The sequence below is a fragment of the Ahaetulla prasina genome, chromosome 1, assembly GCF_028640845.1.
Source record: "Ahaetulla prasina isolate Xishuangbanna chromosome 1, ASM2864084v1, whole genome shotgun sequence".
NCBI lineage: Eukaryota > Metazoa > Chordata > Lepidosauria > Squamata > Colubridae > Ahaetulla > Ahaetulla prasina.
This window is the reverse complement of record NC_080539.1, coordinates 885956-900792: the sequence shown is the minus strand read 5'-3', so window position 1 is coordinate 900792 and position 14837 is coordinate 885956. Positions and strand designations below refer to the sequence as shown.

Here is a 14837-nt window from a genome sequence, read left to right as displayed (position 1 = left end):
GCTGCGCGGGTGATAGAGGGACCTTCACGTAGCTCCCACGTAACACCACTCCTGCGCAGACTGCACTGGCTACCTGTGGTCTTTCGGGTGCACTTTAAGGTTTTGGTTACTACCTTAAAAGCGCTCCATGGCTTAGGGCCCGGGTACTTACGGGACCGCCTGCTGTTACCACATGCCTCCCACCGACCCGTGCGCTCTCACAGAGAGGGACTTCTCAGGGTGCCGTCCGCCAAGCAATGTCGGCTGGCGGCCCCCAGGGGAAGGGCCTTCTCTGTGGGGGCTCCCACACTCTGGAATGAACTTCCCCCGGGTTTACGCCAAATACCTGACCTTCGGACATTCTGTCGCGAACTGAAGACGCATCTTTTTATTCGCGCGGGGCTGGCTTAAATTGAATTTTATCAAATTTTTAAAATTCTTATGAACTAATTTTAAATGGGGTTTTTAGCTCACTGTATATTTTAATTTCCAGGCCAATTTTAAAATAAGTTTTTTAATTGCATTTTAAATTATATATTGCACTGTTTGTTTTATTTTTGCCTGTACACCGCCCTGAGTCCTTCGGGAGAAGGGCGGTATAGAAATCAAATAAATAAATAAATAAATAAATAAATTCCCTCCCGTGGGAAAACACTTGCCTCCCTCTCACTCACGGACAGGAGAGGGTTAAACAAAAAAGCGCGCATCGGAGACTGCTTGATTTATCCCTTTTCCCTTGCCGTAGGGAAGGCAGGTCCTCTCTTTGCTCATTGGTCGGCGCTACTGCAGGTCTGAGGAAGCCTTGATAGGCTCCTCTGAGACCAACCCCCCCGCGTCTATTTCCCCCGCTGCCCTGCCTTAATATGGGCAAGCGCTCCTTCACGCGGCGTGTGTCTTTTCGAGCCTTCCATTGGGCGTTCTCTCTGCCGATCAGTCGAGGCTCGTTTCCATTGGCTGGCTCGCGTTCCAAGGCTCGTAATTCCGACCCCGCGCGGGCCAGGCTCGAAGGCGACTTCCGCGCGGAGCGATGGCGGCCGAGGCGAGAGGCGCGGCGGCCCGGGATGCGGCAGGTGCGGGGCCGAGCCGGGGGGGGGGGGCCGCCACGACACGGTGGGGGTGGGGAGTCGGGGAGGGGGAGCTCCACTGATCCCCCCGCGTTGGGGTCCCCCCTTGCCCCGCCTGGGGCGTCCTGCGGAACTCCCTGCCACGGGAGAGGCGGGCGATGGGCTGGAAATGAATGAACGAAGGGAGGCTTCCCTTTTCTCCCTGCAGAGAAGGCGCGGGGCAAGCAGGCCGCCCTCTCCTTCGCCGCCATGGCCGTTCTGGTGGGGCTGCCCCTCTGGTGGAAGACGACCGAGACTTACCGGGCGGCGCTGCCGGACTCCGAGATCGCCGAGCTGGACGCGCTTCTGGTGAGAAGGGACCCCCGACCCCATCATCCCCAGCCTTTTCGGTGGCTGTGGGCGGTGGGCGTTGTAGTCCAGGAACTTCTGGGGCTGGCTGTGCTAGAGGAGGGCAGCTTTCGAACTCTGCTCCCTTTGACCTCGAAGGACTGACCAGGGGTGGTCCTCGATGGAACATCCGTTCGTTTAACGACCGAAGTTGCAACGGCACTGAAAGGAGGGTGTGAGGGAGGGGCGGAATTGGGGTAGGTCTTATGTGTGTTTCCCCCCCCCCACAACATTGCTCCTCCTGCCCTTTGCTGCGGAGCCCCTGGCTGCAAGCCATCTCCCAAGGGCCCCCGGCTCTTTGGCCCTTGAGGTTGTGGCCATGGGCCCCAAAAATATCAGCCGATCCTCGACTTGCGACCACACTTGGGATCACAGGCTTTCTGTGGCTCAGCAATGCAGTCAGTCGCATCCTATTTTACGACCTTTTCTGCCACAGTTAAGCCCAAGAATCAGAATAGTGTTGGAAGGGACCTTGGAGGTCTTCTAGTCCACCCCCTGCTCAAGCAGGAGATCCTATATCATTTCACATAAGTGATTGTCCAGTCTTTTCTTAAAAATCTTCAGTGTTGGAGCACCCATAACTTCTGGTGGCCAGCTGTTCCACTGGTTAATTGTCCTCACTGTCAGGAAGTTTCTCCTTAATTCCAGGTCGCTTCTGTCCTGGATGAGTTTCCAGCCATTGTTTCTTGTCCTGCCCTCACGTGCTTTGGAAAATAAGCAAATCACACCGTTGTTAAATGAATCCGGCTTCCCCCATTGCTCGTCAGAAGGCAGCTCGGAAGGTTGCAAATGTTGATCCTATGACCCCAGGACATTGCAACCGTCATAAACACATGCCAGTTGCCAAGTGTCCTTGGGACGCTGCATCGGTTATAAATGCGAGGAGTGGTTGTAACTCATGTTTTAGGGTTGTTGTAGCTTCAAACGATCACTAAACAACCTGTTGTAAGTCAAGGAATCCCTGTATTTGAAAAGGGGCTGGGCAAGCTACCTGTGCAAGACGGAGCAATCTGGCTCCTTGTCAGGGAGGTGAGGCCAGAGCTGCAGGAAAAGGTCAGGAGAAGAATGTCTGTAGAGATTCTCCATCACCCAGGCCATGGTTGTCCCAAAGGTGCTTTTTTTTCAAGAGGCAACTGGACTTTCAGGTTTCTCTTCGGAGACGTTTCCCTTCTCATCCAAGAAGCTTCTTCAGCTCTGACTGGATGGTGGGGAAGGGAAGGATTTAGATTCCTTGCAGACAGCTGGTCATTTCCATTCTTTTTAAGAGCCGCTGAAGTCTCCATCTCAAACTGAAGTGCAAATGGTTCCATTTTTCTGCAGTTTTTCTGAAAATCCACTCATACTTCTGCACCATTCGGAGGAGGAATGCAAATGACCAGCTGTCTGCAAGGAGTATAAATCCTTCCGTTCCCTTTATCTCTAATGTCAAGCTATCCATTTCTGAACAATCTACCGTAGCATTTTCCTAATGACACTCTCTTCTGTAGGTATTTCCTCATTTTTTCAGTGTTGTGCACATACAATCCTTGCTGCTATCGAGACATGCAATATTAAGTATATATTCCCTTTATCATACTTTTCTGGTACTATGCCTAACAAAAATATTTCTAAGTGTTGCTTTAACATTTTTTCCTAACCATGTGTGCATTTTTGTCCAGAAAGGATAAAAAAGATACGGAATGTTTTTTAACATTCAGAGGTTAGGGCCTCTGTGGCTCAGACTGCTAATGCAGTCTGTTATTAACAGCAGCTGCCTGCAATTACTGCAGGTTCTAGTCCCACCAGGCCAAAGGTTGACTCAGCTTTCCATCCTTTATGAGGTAGGTAAAATGAGGACCCAGATTGTTGGGGGCAATAAGTTGACTTTGTATATAAATATACAAATAGAATGAAGACTATTGCTAACATAGTATAAGCCGCCCTGAGTCTTCGGAGAAGGGCGGGATATAAATGCAAATAAAAACAAAAAAAAACCATGGAACTTGTTTTATCAATGGCTTGATAATAAGTAGAGATTAGAAATTGTATACTGTATTTTTCGGAGTATAAGACGCGCTCCCCCACCCCAAAAAAAGAGGCTGAAAATTTGGGTGTGTCTTATACTCTGAATGTTGCTTTTTCAAAGCTTTTTTTCAGCCCTAATAAAACTAGCGAGTGAAGCAATCTCTGTGCTTTGCCTGCTCCCTCCGATTCTCAGCTGTGCTAGAAGCTGTTTTTCAGCCCTAACGAGGCGCTAGCGAGTGATCTTCCAATCACTGCTTCTCTCTCCAAAGATCAGCTGTGTTTTAGACAGGGGTCTCCAACCTTGGTCCCTTTAAGACTTGTGGACTTCAACTCCCAGAGTTCCTCAGCCAGCTTTGCTCTAGCAGTCTCATTTGGTCCTTTAAGACTTGTGGACTTCAACTCCCAGAGTTCCTCAGCCAGCTTTGCTGGCTGAGGGACTCTGAGAATTGAAGTCCACAAGTCTTAAAGGGACCAAGGTTGGAGACCCCTGCTTTAGAAGCCGTTCTTTACCCCCAAGCAAGGGATAAAAAGCCCATGTGCTCAAAATCAGCGAACTAATGTTTCTGAAGCTGACCAGACGCTAGCCAGATGAATACCTGGTAGGCAGATTTTTTTCCCCCTATTTTCCTCCCCAAAAACTAAGCTGTGTCTTATACTCCGAAAAATATGGTAAATATTATGTAAGCAAATTGACCCAAACAATGCACTGTTCAGCAAGTTGTGGGGGTGGGGTGGGGGGAATCCTTCCCTTCCCACTACCACCCATCAAGTCAGAGGTGAAGAAGTTTCTTAGACGGGAAGTGAAAGGTCTTCAAAGAAAAACCAGAAAGTCCAGTTGCCTCTTGAAAAAAAAGCCCCTTTGGGGCAGAAGAAGAAATTGGGAAGCCAAAGAAAGGGGCCCTGGACTCACCCCTTCCGGCTGTGGTTTTAGATGGAGAAATTTGGACCGCCCGCCCCCCGCCCCCCCAATAAACCACCGATTCCCCTCTTCTGTCTGAAGCCACATTCCTTGTTTAGACCCAATTTCCTCATCCCGGAGCTTCCATATGTCTTGGCCAGCAGTTCCGAGGATTCCCAGTTGGTCTAAGGGCAGGGACCCCAAGTGCCTTTCGCATGGGGCTGTGCCTCTCTCTGGCTAATGGCTGCTCTCTGATTCAGTTCCAGCTGACGGTGCCCGTCTCAGTGGTCCTTGTCAAAGGGGTCCTCCCAAAAGACCAGGAGCGCAAGGTCCCCTTCAAGCAGGTGCAGGAGACGGAGATCCCCTTGAATGGTAAGGGGTTCGTGGTGGGGGGGCTGCTGCTTCTGGGCTGGGGCTGGCGTGGCACACAGGCATCCAGGCTGGCCTTCAGCCAGAGCTCCAGAGCTGAGCAATACTTTGAGGCCAGGCTCCCCTGTCCCACTCTGGTGCACGAAATGGCTGGGTCACCTGGACTTTAGTTTTGGGGTCAACCATCCAACAGAGAGAGAGAGAGAGAGAAAGACAAAAAGAGAGAAAAGAAAGAAGGAAAGAAAGATGAAAAGAGAAAGAAAAAGAGGGAGAGAAAAGAAAGAAGAGAGAAAAGAAAGGAAGAGAAAGAGGGCAGATAAAAAGAGAGAAAAGAAAGAAGAGAGAAAAGAAAGAAGAGAGAAAAAATTAAGGCACCTAAAGAGAAATAAATAGAGAAAGAAAAAGGGTGAGAAAGAAAGATGAAAAGAGAAAGAAAGGAGAGAAAGAGGGCAGATAAAAAAGAGAGAAATAAAGACAGAAATTGGAAGAGAGAGAGAGAGAGAGAGAGAGAAGGTCCAGAATAGGTTACCTGCTTCCATCTCACCTGTGCCGTGTGCAGCTTTCCCTGCCAACGGGAAGGGCTTCACCAGTCAGTGTGGGCACATACATCCAGGGTGCCAGAGGTGCAGGGAAAACATAGTTTTGGTGACAGTGCAACAGACAGCAGATGAAAGAGTCTCACCCCAGAGACGCTCCCACTGGCCTCTGCAGTCCGTTGCCCTCGTCTCACCTGGAGACGTACACGGGGGTCCTTTGACACACCTTTTGCAGGATCTTTTACACGGAGCAGCCTCCTCCCACTTGGACACAGCACCTGTCCTTTTCGTAGCCAGGTGTTTAGTCTCCCCCCCCACTTTTTATTTCAGCCAAGACAGGTGTGGTTGCTCGCTACGACCTTTCCTTTCGCCTCGCCACTTCCCAGGAGCAGGCGTTCCTGTCGCAGGCCTCGGTCCAAGGTAACAGCCAAGGGTGGTGGGACAGTTACGGCTCTGATTCCGGCCGGGGTGGGTGTGCTGTCCAGCTCCTGCATGACCACATCCAGGGACTGGAGCCAGCTCTTGGCTATCGGACCTGCTTCCCCAGAGTTCTGTGTGGGTCAGGAAAGGGGCGCTTAAGGGCTGGGTCCCCCTGTGTAACTGAGTGTCGCCTCCTCCTTTTCCTTCCAGAGGCAGACGAGGGGCTGCAGCCAGTGGAAGGCCTGCCGGTGGGCTCCCTCGCCATCTACGTGATCCCCGCCGGCTCTCTTCTCCTGCCCCAGGTAGGCTGCCTGGCACCCTTCTGGCTCCAGCTCTGGTTCCGGGTAGCCTGTTTTTGGGGTGGGGTGACGGGTGGGGAAGGACGAAGCTGGACGTTCCCCCACTGCCAGCAATTGAGAGGGGAGGAGTAGAAGCAGGTTCAGACTCCAAACAGATGGGACAGTTAAGCAAGGGTGTCCAAGATTGGCTGCTTTAAGACTGGTAGGCTTCAATTCCCAGAATTCCTCCTCCAGCACATCTGACCAGGGAATTCTGGGAGGAAGTTCACAGGTCTTAAGGTGGCCAGGGTTCTCCCCACCCCCCACCCAGCTCTAGAGGAGGAGAAGGCTGGCATTCTTGGCTCTGTTGCAGCTTCTGCCGGGGGAGGGGGGGAGGTCTAGAAAAACTCTAGAATGGCTTAACAGGGCAATCCAACTGAAATCTGGGAGGATGAATGGATGGGTGGACGGATGGATGGACGGACAGAAATGTATGTTTTAATTTCGGGGGGGGGGGTCTAGAAAGGTCCTAGAAGGATGCCCCATGGCGTAACAGGGCAACTCAGTTTGGAAGATGATTGATAGACAGACAGATAGACATTCAATTTACAGATGGTCCTTGACTTACAAACCACAGTTGGGAACAGAATTTCGGTTATTAAACAAGATGGTTCTTTGTGTTTATGGGCCAAAAGCCTTCCTGGCATTCCTTCCGGCATTTCCTCTGACAATTTTTGAAAAAGCTTGTATGATTTTTAAACGGTTAAAACAAGAGTTTGGCAGAAAAGCCTCAACCTTGCTGAAGATGGAAGTGTTCCCTGGTTGGAACGGAGCCTTAGAAACGCTCGGACTTCAGTGCCAGGGTTGGGCTGGTGCAAATTCCCCTTGGAGGGGCGGTTGATCATTCAGCCCCGTCCGGCTGGCTGAGGGCCGAAGGCCTCTTGCAAGTCCGCCTGTCATCTTCCGGCAGGGCTCAGAGATGTTCATCGGGAAGCGCCGGAGCGCCATCCTCAGAGCCCCCCCAGGGGCAAAGGACGTCCTGGGAGCCCTGAATGACCGGCTGCAGCAGCTGATCCAGGCCATGTCCTTCACCACCGAGACCCTCGTGGAGGCCCTGGCCGACCGGGTCCCGCTGGGCCAGCCAGGAGCCGAGTGGAAACGCCCCTTCAAGTCCAGTTTCGGTACGGCCAAACCCTGGTGTGTGTGTGTTGTGTAGGGGGAGCTGAAGGCGAGGAGGCCCACTGTGCATCAGGCCTTTCTCCTGAAGGGTTAACCTCTCCCCCTTCCCAACCCCTGTGGATGCCATCCGTTCAATAAAATAAAAATAAAAATACAGAGAATCGTCCATTTGCAATCATAATTGAGCCCAAAGTTTCTGTTCTGAAGTTGTTAAGTGAGTTCACAGGTGCTTCCCTCCCAAGCTGGCTTGTTTTCAGCCCCAACCACCAGAGGTTGAACAGCCATTTGTCTGAAAGGGGGGAGGGCTTCCTGCTTGAGCAGGAGGTAGGACTCGAACAGGGGTCTCCAACCTCGGCCAATTTAGGCCACTGGCGGTCTTCAACTCCAATTCTGGGTGGCCAAGGTTGGAGACCCCTGGACTAGCAGACTGGATTTATGACGGTTGCAGAGTCCTGGGGTCACGTGATCCCCTTTTGCGACCTTCTGAGAAGCAAAGTCAAGGGGGAAGCCAGATTCACTTAACGGCCATGTGACTAATTTAACAACGGCGGTCATTCAGTGGCAAGAAAGATCAGGGCAAAACTCACTTAACAAGTGTCTCGCTTAACAACAGAAATTTTGGGCTCAATGGTAGTGGTAGGTCGAGGACTACCTGTAACAGAATAACAGAGTCAGAAGGGACCCTGGAGGTCTTCTAGTCCAACCCCTTGCTCAAGCAGGAAGTCCTACACCAGAGATCTTCAACCTTGGCAGCTTTAAGACTTGTGAACTTCAATTCCCAGAATTCTCCAGCTATGCTATGCTGGAGAATTCTGGGAGTTGAAGTCCAGAAGTCTTAAAGCTGCCAAATTTGAAGACCTCTGCCCTGTACCATTTCAGACAGATGTTTGTCTAATCTCTGGTTAAAAACCTCCTTGGTGCATGACTGGCAGAGAGGGCTGAAAACAGACTTAGAATAACTTTATGGTCACTTTGAATGTACGGTAATCGGCATACATTAAAATGAAATTGACGTGCATTGGGACAGCTCTTAAAGGGCCACCCTGTCCAATAACCACTACAGAAACAGGTCAGAATAAAGAAATAAAATACAAAACGATGCATATACCCACATATATTATGTGACACAGAGAAACAGCTTAATCTAGTTCGGAGGTATCCATGTACAAGGCGAGAAAAAGGAATCTTGCGAGTTTGCTAGGCGGATGGCCTAGGGAACAGGGCAGTTCGGAAGGGGGGCACGTGTGAATGCTGTTGGGGTCCTTGGAAGACCTGGCCTGATCCAGTCCTCACAGGTGAGGTGTACCTTCCTCACCTGGCCGAGGCCCCTTCCTAGTGGCCTGGGGAGACTCCTGACCCACCCAACCCCACTCTTGCTTCCTCCACAGGATACGAGATCACCTTCAGTTTGCTAAACCCTGACCCCAAAGCCCACGACGTGCACTGGGACATCGAGGGAGCCCTCCAGCGCTTCGTGAAGCCCCTGCTCAAGAAGCTGAGCCCACTGGCCGAATTCTCGGTGGACTCTCAAGTGGGTGAGGCCAGAGGCCGTGGGGTCAGTGGCGGGAGTCGGACCTTCTGCCAGGTCCAGGCTGATGGGCCCTGTTTCTCCCCTGCCCCAGATCCTCTACTACGCAGCACTGGGAGTCACGCCTCGCTTTGACCCCACTTCCGCCAGCTACACCCTGAGTGTGCATAGCCTCCCGCATGTCATTAACCCCGTGGAAGCCCGGCTGGGTAAGTGAGGGCGATGCCATCTCGATCAGGGGCTTGCTTAGCCGCCCCCCCCAGGCCCCTATTGGGACCCCTGGTTTCAGGCAGAGGGGCGGCCTTGGGAAGTGGGTTGGTGGCTGCACCGCTGGATCAGAAAGTAATTTATTTCTTCTGGTTTAATTAAAAAGAGCAAGAATGGATGGAAAGGAGGCCACTAGGAGATCTGGAGTTGAAGGTTAGGCTGTGAAGGAAAGGCCTCTTGCCTACAGTTGCAAGACGATTTCAGAGAAGGACCCACCCAGGGGTGAAATCCAGCAGGTTCTGACAGGTTCTGGAGAACTGGTAGCGGAAATTTTGAGTAGTTCGGAGAACCGGCAAATATCACCTGGGTGGCTCCAGAGTGGGGTGGGAATGGAGATTTTGCAGCATTCTTCCCCTGCAACACCTATCAAGCTACGCCCATAGAACCGGTAGTAAAAAAAATTGGATTTCACCACTGGACCCACCCACCCATTTATCCAGTTTCTATCGCTGCCCATCTCTCAGCCAAGAGATTTTGGGTGGCTTGCAATTCTGAAACTAGAAACAGTTAAAAACAATAAAAAATGAATTTTGCTCCCAATTCAGCCCAGCCTTCTTCTCCTTTGAGTGGGTTGGGAGAACTCCTAAACCTGGGTCAATTTTATAATCCAGTGTTTCTCATCCAGGGCATGTTTAAGACAGGTGGACTTCAACTCCCAGATTTCCCTAGCCAGTAAAGCTGGCTAGGGAATTCTGGGAGTTGAAGTCTACCCATCTTATAATAATAATAATAATAATAATAATATTTTAATTTGTATACCGCCCTTCTCCCGAAGGACTCAGGGCGGTGAACAGGCAGATAAAATATAAATACACACAATAATTTAAAACAACCCTTAAAAAACTAATTTAAATGCCCAAAACGTTAAAAACATACTCCCCTATAAAATAACACAATTTTAAAAACCCATCCAATAAAAATAAAAATCAGGCTAGTCCAGCCATATGAAATAAATAAGTTTTAAGTTCGCGGCGAAAGGTCCTAAGGTCAGGTAATTGTCGGAGTCCGAGGGGAAGTTCGTTCCACAGGGTCGGAGCTCCCACAGAGAAGGCCCTCCCCCTGGGGGCCGCCAGTCGACACTGTTTGGCTGACGGCACCCTGAGGAGTCCCTCTCTGTGGGAGCGTACCGGACGATGGGAGATAGAAGCCGGCAGTAGGCGGTCCCGTAGATAGCCCGGTCCTAAGCCATGGAGCGCTTTAAAGGTGGTAACCAATACCTTGAAGCGCACCCGGAAAACAACAGGTAGCCAGTGCAGTCTGCAGGATAGGTGTTATGTGGGAGCTCCGAGACGCTCCCTCAATAACCCGCGCAGCCGCATTCTGAACTAGCTGAAGTCTCCGGGTGCTCTTCAAGGGGAGCCCCATGTAGAGAGCATTGCAGTAGTCCAGGCGAGAGGTAACAAGGGCATGAGTGACTGTGCATAAGGCATCCCGGTCCAGGAAGGGACGCAACTGGCGGATCAGGCGAACCTGATAAAATGCTCTCCTGGAGACGGTCGCCAAATGGTCTTCAAAGGACAACCGCCATCCAGGAGCACGCCCAAGTTGCGTACCTTCTCCATCGGGCCAATGATTCACCCCCGACAGACAGCCGCATCTGCAGCTGACTGTACCGAGGTGCCGGCATCCACAGCCACTCCGTCTTGGAGGGATTAAGTTTGAGCCTGTTCCTCCCCATCCAGACCCGTACGGCTTCCAGACACCGGGACAGCACTTCGACAGCTTCACTGGGGTGGCCCGGGGTGGAAAAGTACAGCTGGGTGTCATCAGCGACAGTTGGTATCTCACCCCAAAGCCACTGATGATCTCACCCAGCGGCTTCATATAGATGTTGAACAGGAGGGTGAGAGAATCGACCCCGCGGCACCCCACACATGAGGCACCTTGGGTCGATCTCTGCCCCCTGTCAACACCGTCTGCGTCCGATCAGAGAGGTAGGAGGAGAACCACCGATAAACGGTGCCTCCCACTCCCAACCCTCCAACCGGCGCAGCAGGATACCATGGTCGATGGTATCAAAAGCCGCTGAGAGGTCTAATAGGACCAGGGCAGAGGAATAACCCCTATCCCTGGCCCTCCAGAGATCATCCACCAGCGACCAAAGCTGTCTCCGTACTGTATCCGGGCCGGAAGCCGGACTGGAGCAGGTCTAGACAGACAGACCTCCAGGTGGCCTCTAAAAAGGATGCAAATGACCAGCTGTCTGCAAAGGGATATCAATCTTTCCCTTCCCGCCACCCAGTCAGAACTGGAGAAGCTTCTTGGGTGAGAAGCGAAGCGCCTTCAAAAGAAAAACCAGACAGTCCGGTTGCCTCTTGGGAAAATAACGCTCCTTTGGGACAGGGTTGAGAAACGCTCCCGGAGGCCCTGCCAGAGAGATGCCTTTCTCGCCTTGAAACCCTCCAGGGAGAGGGAAGTTCCATCACTCGTGGGGGCCTCTTCCTCCTCCTCTTCCTCCTCCTCAGTCCAGCTGTCCCTCTGATCCAACTGCCTTTGCCAGCCTTTCTGCCCTCGGGCACCCGCGGCTCCCAATCTCTCCGGCTTCCTTCCTTCGCAGGTTCCAGTGCTGCTTCGCTGTATCCTGTCCTCAACTTCCTGCTTTACGTCCCCGAGCGGCTGCATTCGCCCCTCTACATCCGCGGGAAGGACGGTGCCCCGGTGCCCACCAACGCCTTCCACAGCCCCCGCTGGGGTGGGATCATGGTGAGGAGCGAGCGTGGCGTCTTGCCCGTCAGAATTAATTGGGGGGGGGGGGGAAATTGAACCGGGTTTCTGCCCCAGCAAAGGGCAGCAGAGGGGGGTCCTTCGGTGGCATCGGGAGGGGGGGAGGGGGACACACAGACTCCGCTTCCCTTTTGAGCTGCTGCCCCTTTTTTGCCAGGTCTACAATATTGAGCCTGAAGCCGGCAACGAGACCTCCCTGCCCAGGAGAGTTGAGGTGGAGATGGTGGGCACCATGGAGGTCTTCCTGGCCCAGCTGCGGTGAGCGTTTGGGGGGGCTGTCATGGTTACCTCTCTGTTCAGGCAGGAGAAGTTGGGGACCCTTTGAGATCTCTATGCAACTAAAAATCATTTTAATGCGTTCTGATTAGTATACATTCAAAGCTACAGTTATTTATTCTATTCTATTCTTAAAACGCAGCCTTCTTTCTCCCTTTGGTTTAATGCACTCGGAGGGTGGGGCCTTAGTGGTCATCTAGTCCAACCCCATTGAATGCAGGGAATCTGGTTAAAGACTGAGCAGAGAGGAATTGCTCTTCATCCCTAGTTCTGGCCTTCTGGGGGTTGCTTCCCCTTCCCTCCCCCTCCCCAGATAGAGGTCTGACATTCCACTGGGGAATAGAAGCCAGTGCAGTAGTCCTCCACTTACAACAGTTCATTTAGTGACCGAAGTTACAACGGGCGGGAAAAAAGTAACTCGGGACCGTTTTGTCACACGTATGGCCGTTGCCACATCCCTATGGTCACGTGATCAAACGCTTGGCGACTGACTCGTATTTATGACCGTCGCAGTGTCCTGGAGTCACGTGATCCCCTTTTGCAATCTTCTGACAAGCGAAGTCCATGGGGAAACCGGATTCACTTAATAACCGTGTTACTAACTTAACAACCGCAGTGATTCGCTTGACAAATGTGGCAGGAAAGATTGTAAAATGGGGCAAAATTCACTTATGTCTTGCTTAGCAACAGACGTTTTGGCTCCATTGTGGTCATAAGTCGAGGACTACCTGTATTGGGTTGGGTAGGTGGTGCACCAAGATTTTGTCCCATCCTCCCTCCCCCCCACCCACCCCAGTGAGCTTGCATGGAGGGCCCAGGTTGATTGTTCTGGGTCTGCCCCTCTCCCCATATCAGCATCTCCAACAGCTCCTCGGGGACACCTCTTTAGCCCACCTGACCACTGGCCAGAAAGATGACCGGCCAGTTCTGGGCTCTGCCGCTCCCCCCAAAAGCTCTGGGGCACAGCGGGCTGGGTTCAGCCCCCACGTGATGTTTTGCTCACCCCTCCCCCAGATTATTGTTCAGCATCTCCTCCGGGCCTCTGCCAGAAGGGGCTTTGCTGGACACCCCCGGGAACGAGGGCCTGACCGACTGGGAGCTGGACCGCTTGCTGTGGAGCAGGACGGTGGAAAACGTGGCCACCGTCTCCACCACGCTGACCTCGCTGGCCCAGCTGCTGGACAAGATCAGCAACATCGTCATCAAGGACGACGTGGCTTCGGAGGTACAAGGCTGGGCACCTGAGGGTCAGTGGCCTTCCGGGAGGTTCAGGGGTTCAGGGGTCCCAGCCCTCCTCAGGATGCCATGTCGGTGCCTTGCCCTCCCCTGCAGGTCTACCGCGCCGTGGAGTCTGCCCGGCAGGCAATGACGGAGCTGAGCCTGGGTCATCTGGACTCGGCATTCCAGGCCAGCAAGGCTGCAGCCAGCTCGTCCGAGCGGGCCTTCTTCGACCCCTCCCTCCTACACCTGCTCTACTTCCCCGACGACCAGAAGTTTGCCATCTACATCCCGCTCTTCCTCCCCATGGCTGTCCCCATCCTTCTCTCGCTGGCAAAGATGGTTTGGGAGAGGAAGCAACAGCACAAGGAGCCCACCAAGATGGACTGAGGGGTCTCTGGACACCCAGGCGGGTGTCTGACTCTTGGCGGGGCATCTGCCCTAATGGTAGGTCCGGCCAGCATGGCGGACTCCCTGTTGAGGAGAGGAGCTGATGTTTCCACTTGTCTACTTCTTTAAAAGAGCACATCCCTTTTGCTGCAAACGAGCCCAGAAGGACTTCAGAAACTCCTTTGCTGGCCAGGCAGGATGGAGAGACAACTTCGGCTCAAGGCTCAGCTGCAAGGGGGGGGGGAGTTTCCCTCTCATGAAATCTAACCAGCTGATGCACATGAGGCCACTTGGAGGGCACAATCCTCCCCCCTCCCCAAAAGCAGAATGGGGAGGTTCCCCCTTTGTCTCCTGAGCAAGTGTTGGATTGATCTTCCATTAAAGTTGCGCTGGCTGACTGGTGGAAGCGCTGAGCCTGCTTTGCAGCTCCACCGTGTTTTCTCGGTGGGTGGGGCAGCCAGTGAGGAGGCTAAAATATGTCTAATTTGATGAAAAGAAGGACTGGGGGGGGACAAGATAGCAGTCTTCCAGTACCTGAAGGGCTGCCCCAACGAAGAGGGGGGTCAACCTGTTCTCTGAAGGCAGGACAAGAAGCAATGGGTGGAGAGAAGCAACCTGGAATTGAGGGTAAAATTCCTGACAGAACAATTAACCAGTAGAACAATTTGCCTCCAGAAGTTGTGAATTCTCCAACGCTGGAAGTTTTTAAGAAGAGATTGGACAGGCATTGGTCTGAAGTGGTATAGGGAATGCTGCCTAACCAGGAGGTTGGACTAGAAGACCTCTAAGGTCCCTTCCAACTTCTATTCCTGTTCTGTTCTGTTCTATTCTATTCTGTTCTATTCTTAGTAGGTTGGTTTGTTTGTTTATTAAATTTCTATACCGCCCAGCTCACTGATACAAAAGATGTCTTACAATATAAAAAGTAAAACAAAAATGCTGGGTATTAAGCAACCCAGGAGATTCTAGGGATGTCCAAGCTTAAGGCCTGTGGACAATTTGATTTATTTATTTGTATTTTGCATTGATTATTTTTTACAAATAACTCAATACCTACCTCTTCCTCTTTTTCCCACCACAACCCTGAGAGACGGGGACTGGCCCAAAGGACACCCAGTTGGCTTTCATGCCTAAAGCAAAACTAGAACTCACCGTCTCCCGGTGATTGGCCCAAAGGACACCCAAATTATAAATGTATTAAAGGTAAACTATATGAATTACTAGAAGAAAAAGTAAAGGATCTAAAGGAGGGGTGTCACACTCAAGGCCCACTGGGCTGACCTGGAAAGGGTGAAGGAGGGGCCCGCAGTGCCTCTGCCA

General features: G+C 52.1%; 1 protein-coding gene across 2 annotated transcripts; it reads left to right on the top strand.

Moving 5' to 3' along the window:
* The first annotated feature begins 902 nt into the window (after positions 1 to 902).
* On the top strand, positions 903 to 14837 carry PIGS (phosphatidylinositol glycan anchor biosynthesis class S). 2 transcript variants are annotated; one of them, XM_058163918.1, is made up of 12 exons: positions 903 to 1049; positions 1252 to 1391; positions 4593 to 4704; positions 5568 to 5657; positions 5868 to 5959; positions 6906 to 7116; positions 8503 to 8645; positions 8737 to 8851; positions 11467 to 11612; positions 11791 to 11891; positions 12924 to 13134; positions 13242 to 14829. In XM_058163918.1, exons 1-12 carry the CDS (start codon positions 1007 to 1009, stop codon positions 13515 to 13517), a joined length of 1680 nt encoding a protein of 559 aa, XP_058019901.1. In that variant the 5' UTR covers positions 903 to 1006; the 3' UTR covers positions 13518 to 14829. The 2 variants fall into 2 exon arrangements, with proteins under 2 accessions (XP_058019901.1, XP_058019902.1); XM_058163919.1 differs by lacking the exon at positions 8737 to 8851 and having other exon boundaries at positions 8503 to 8649; positions 13242 to 14837.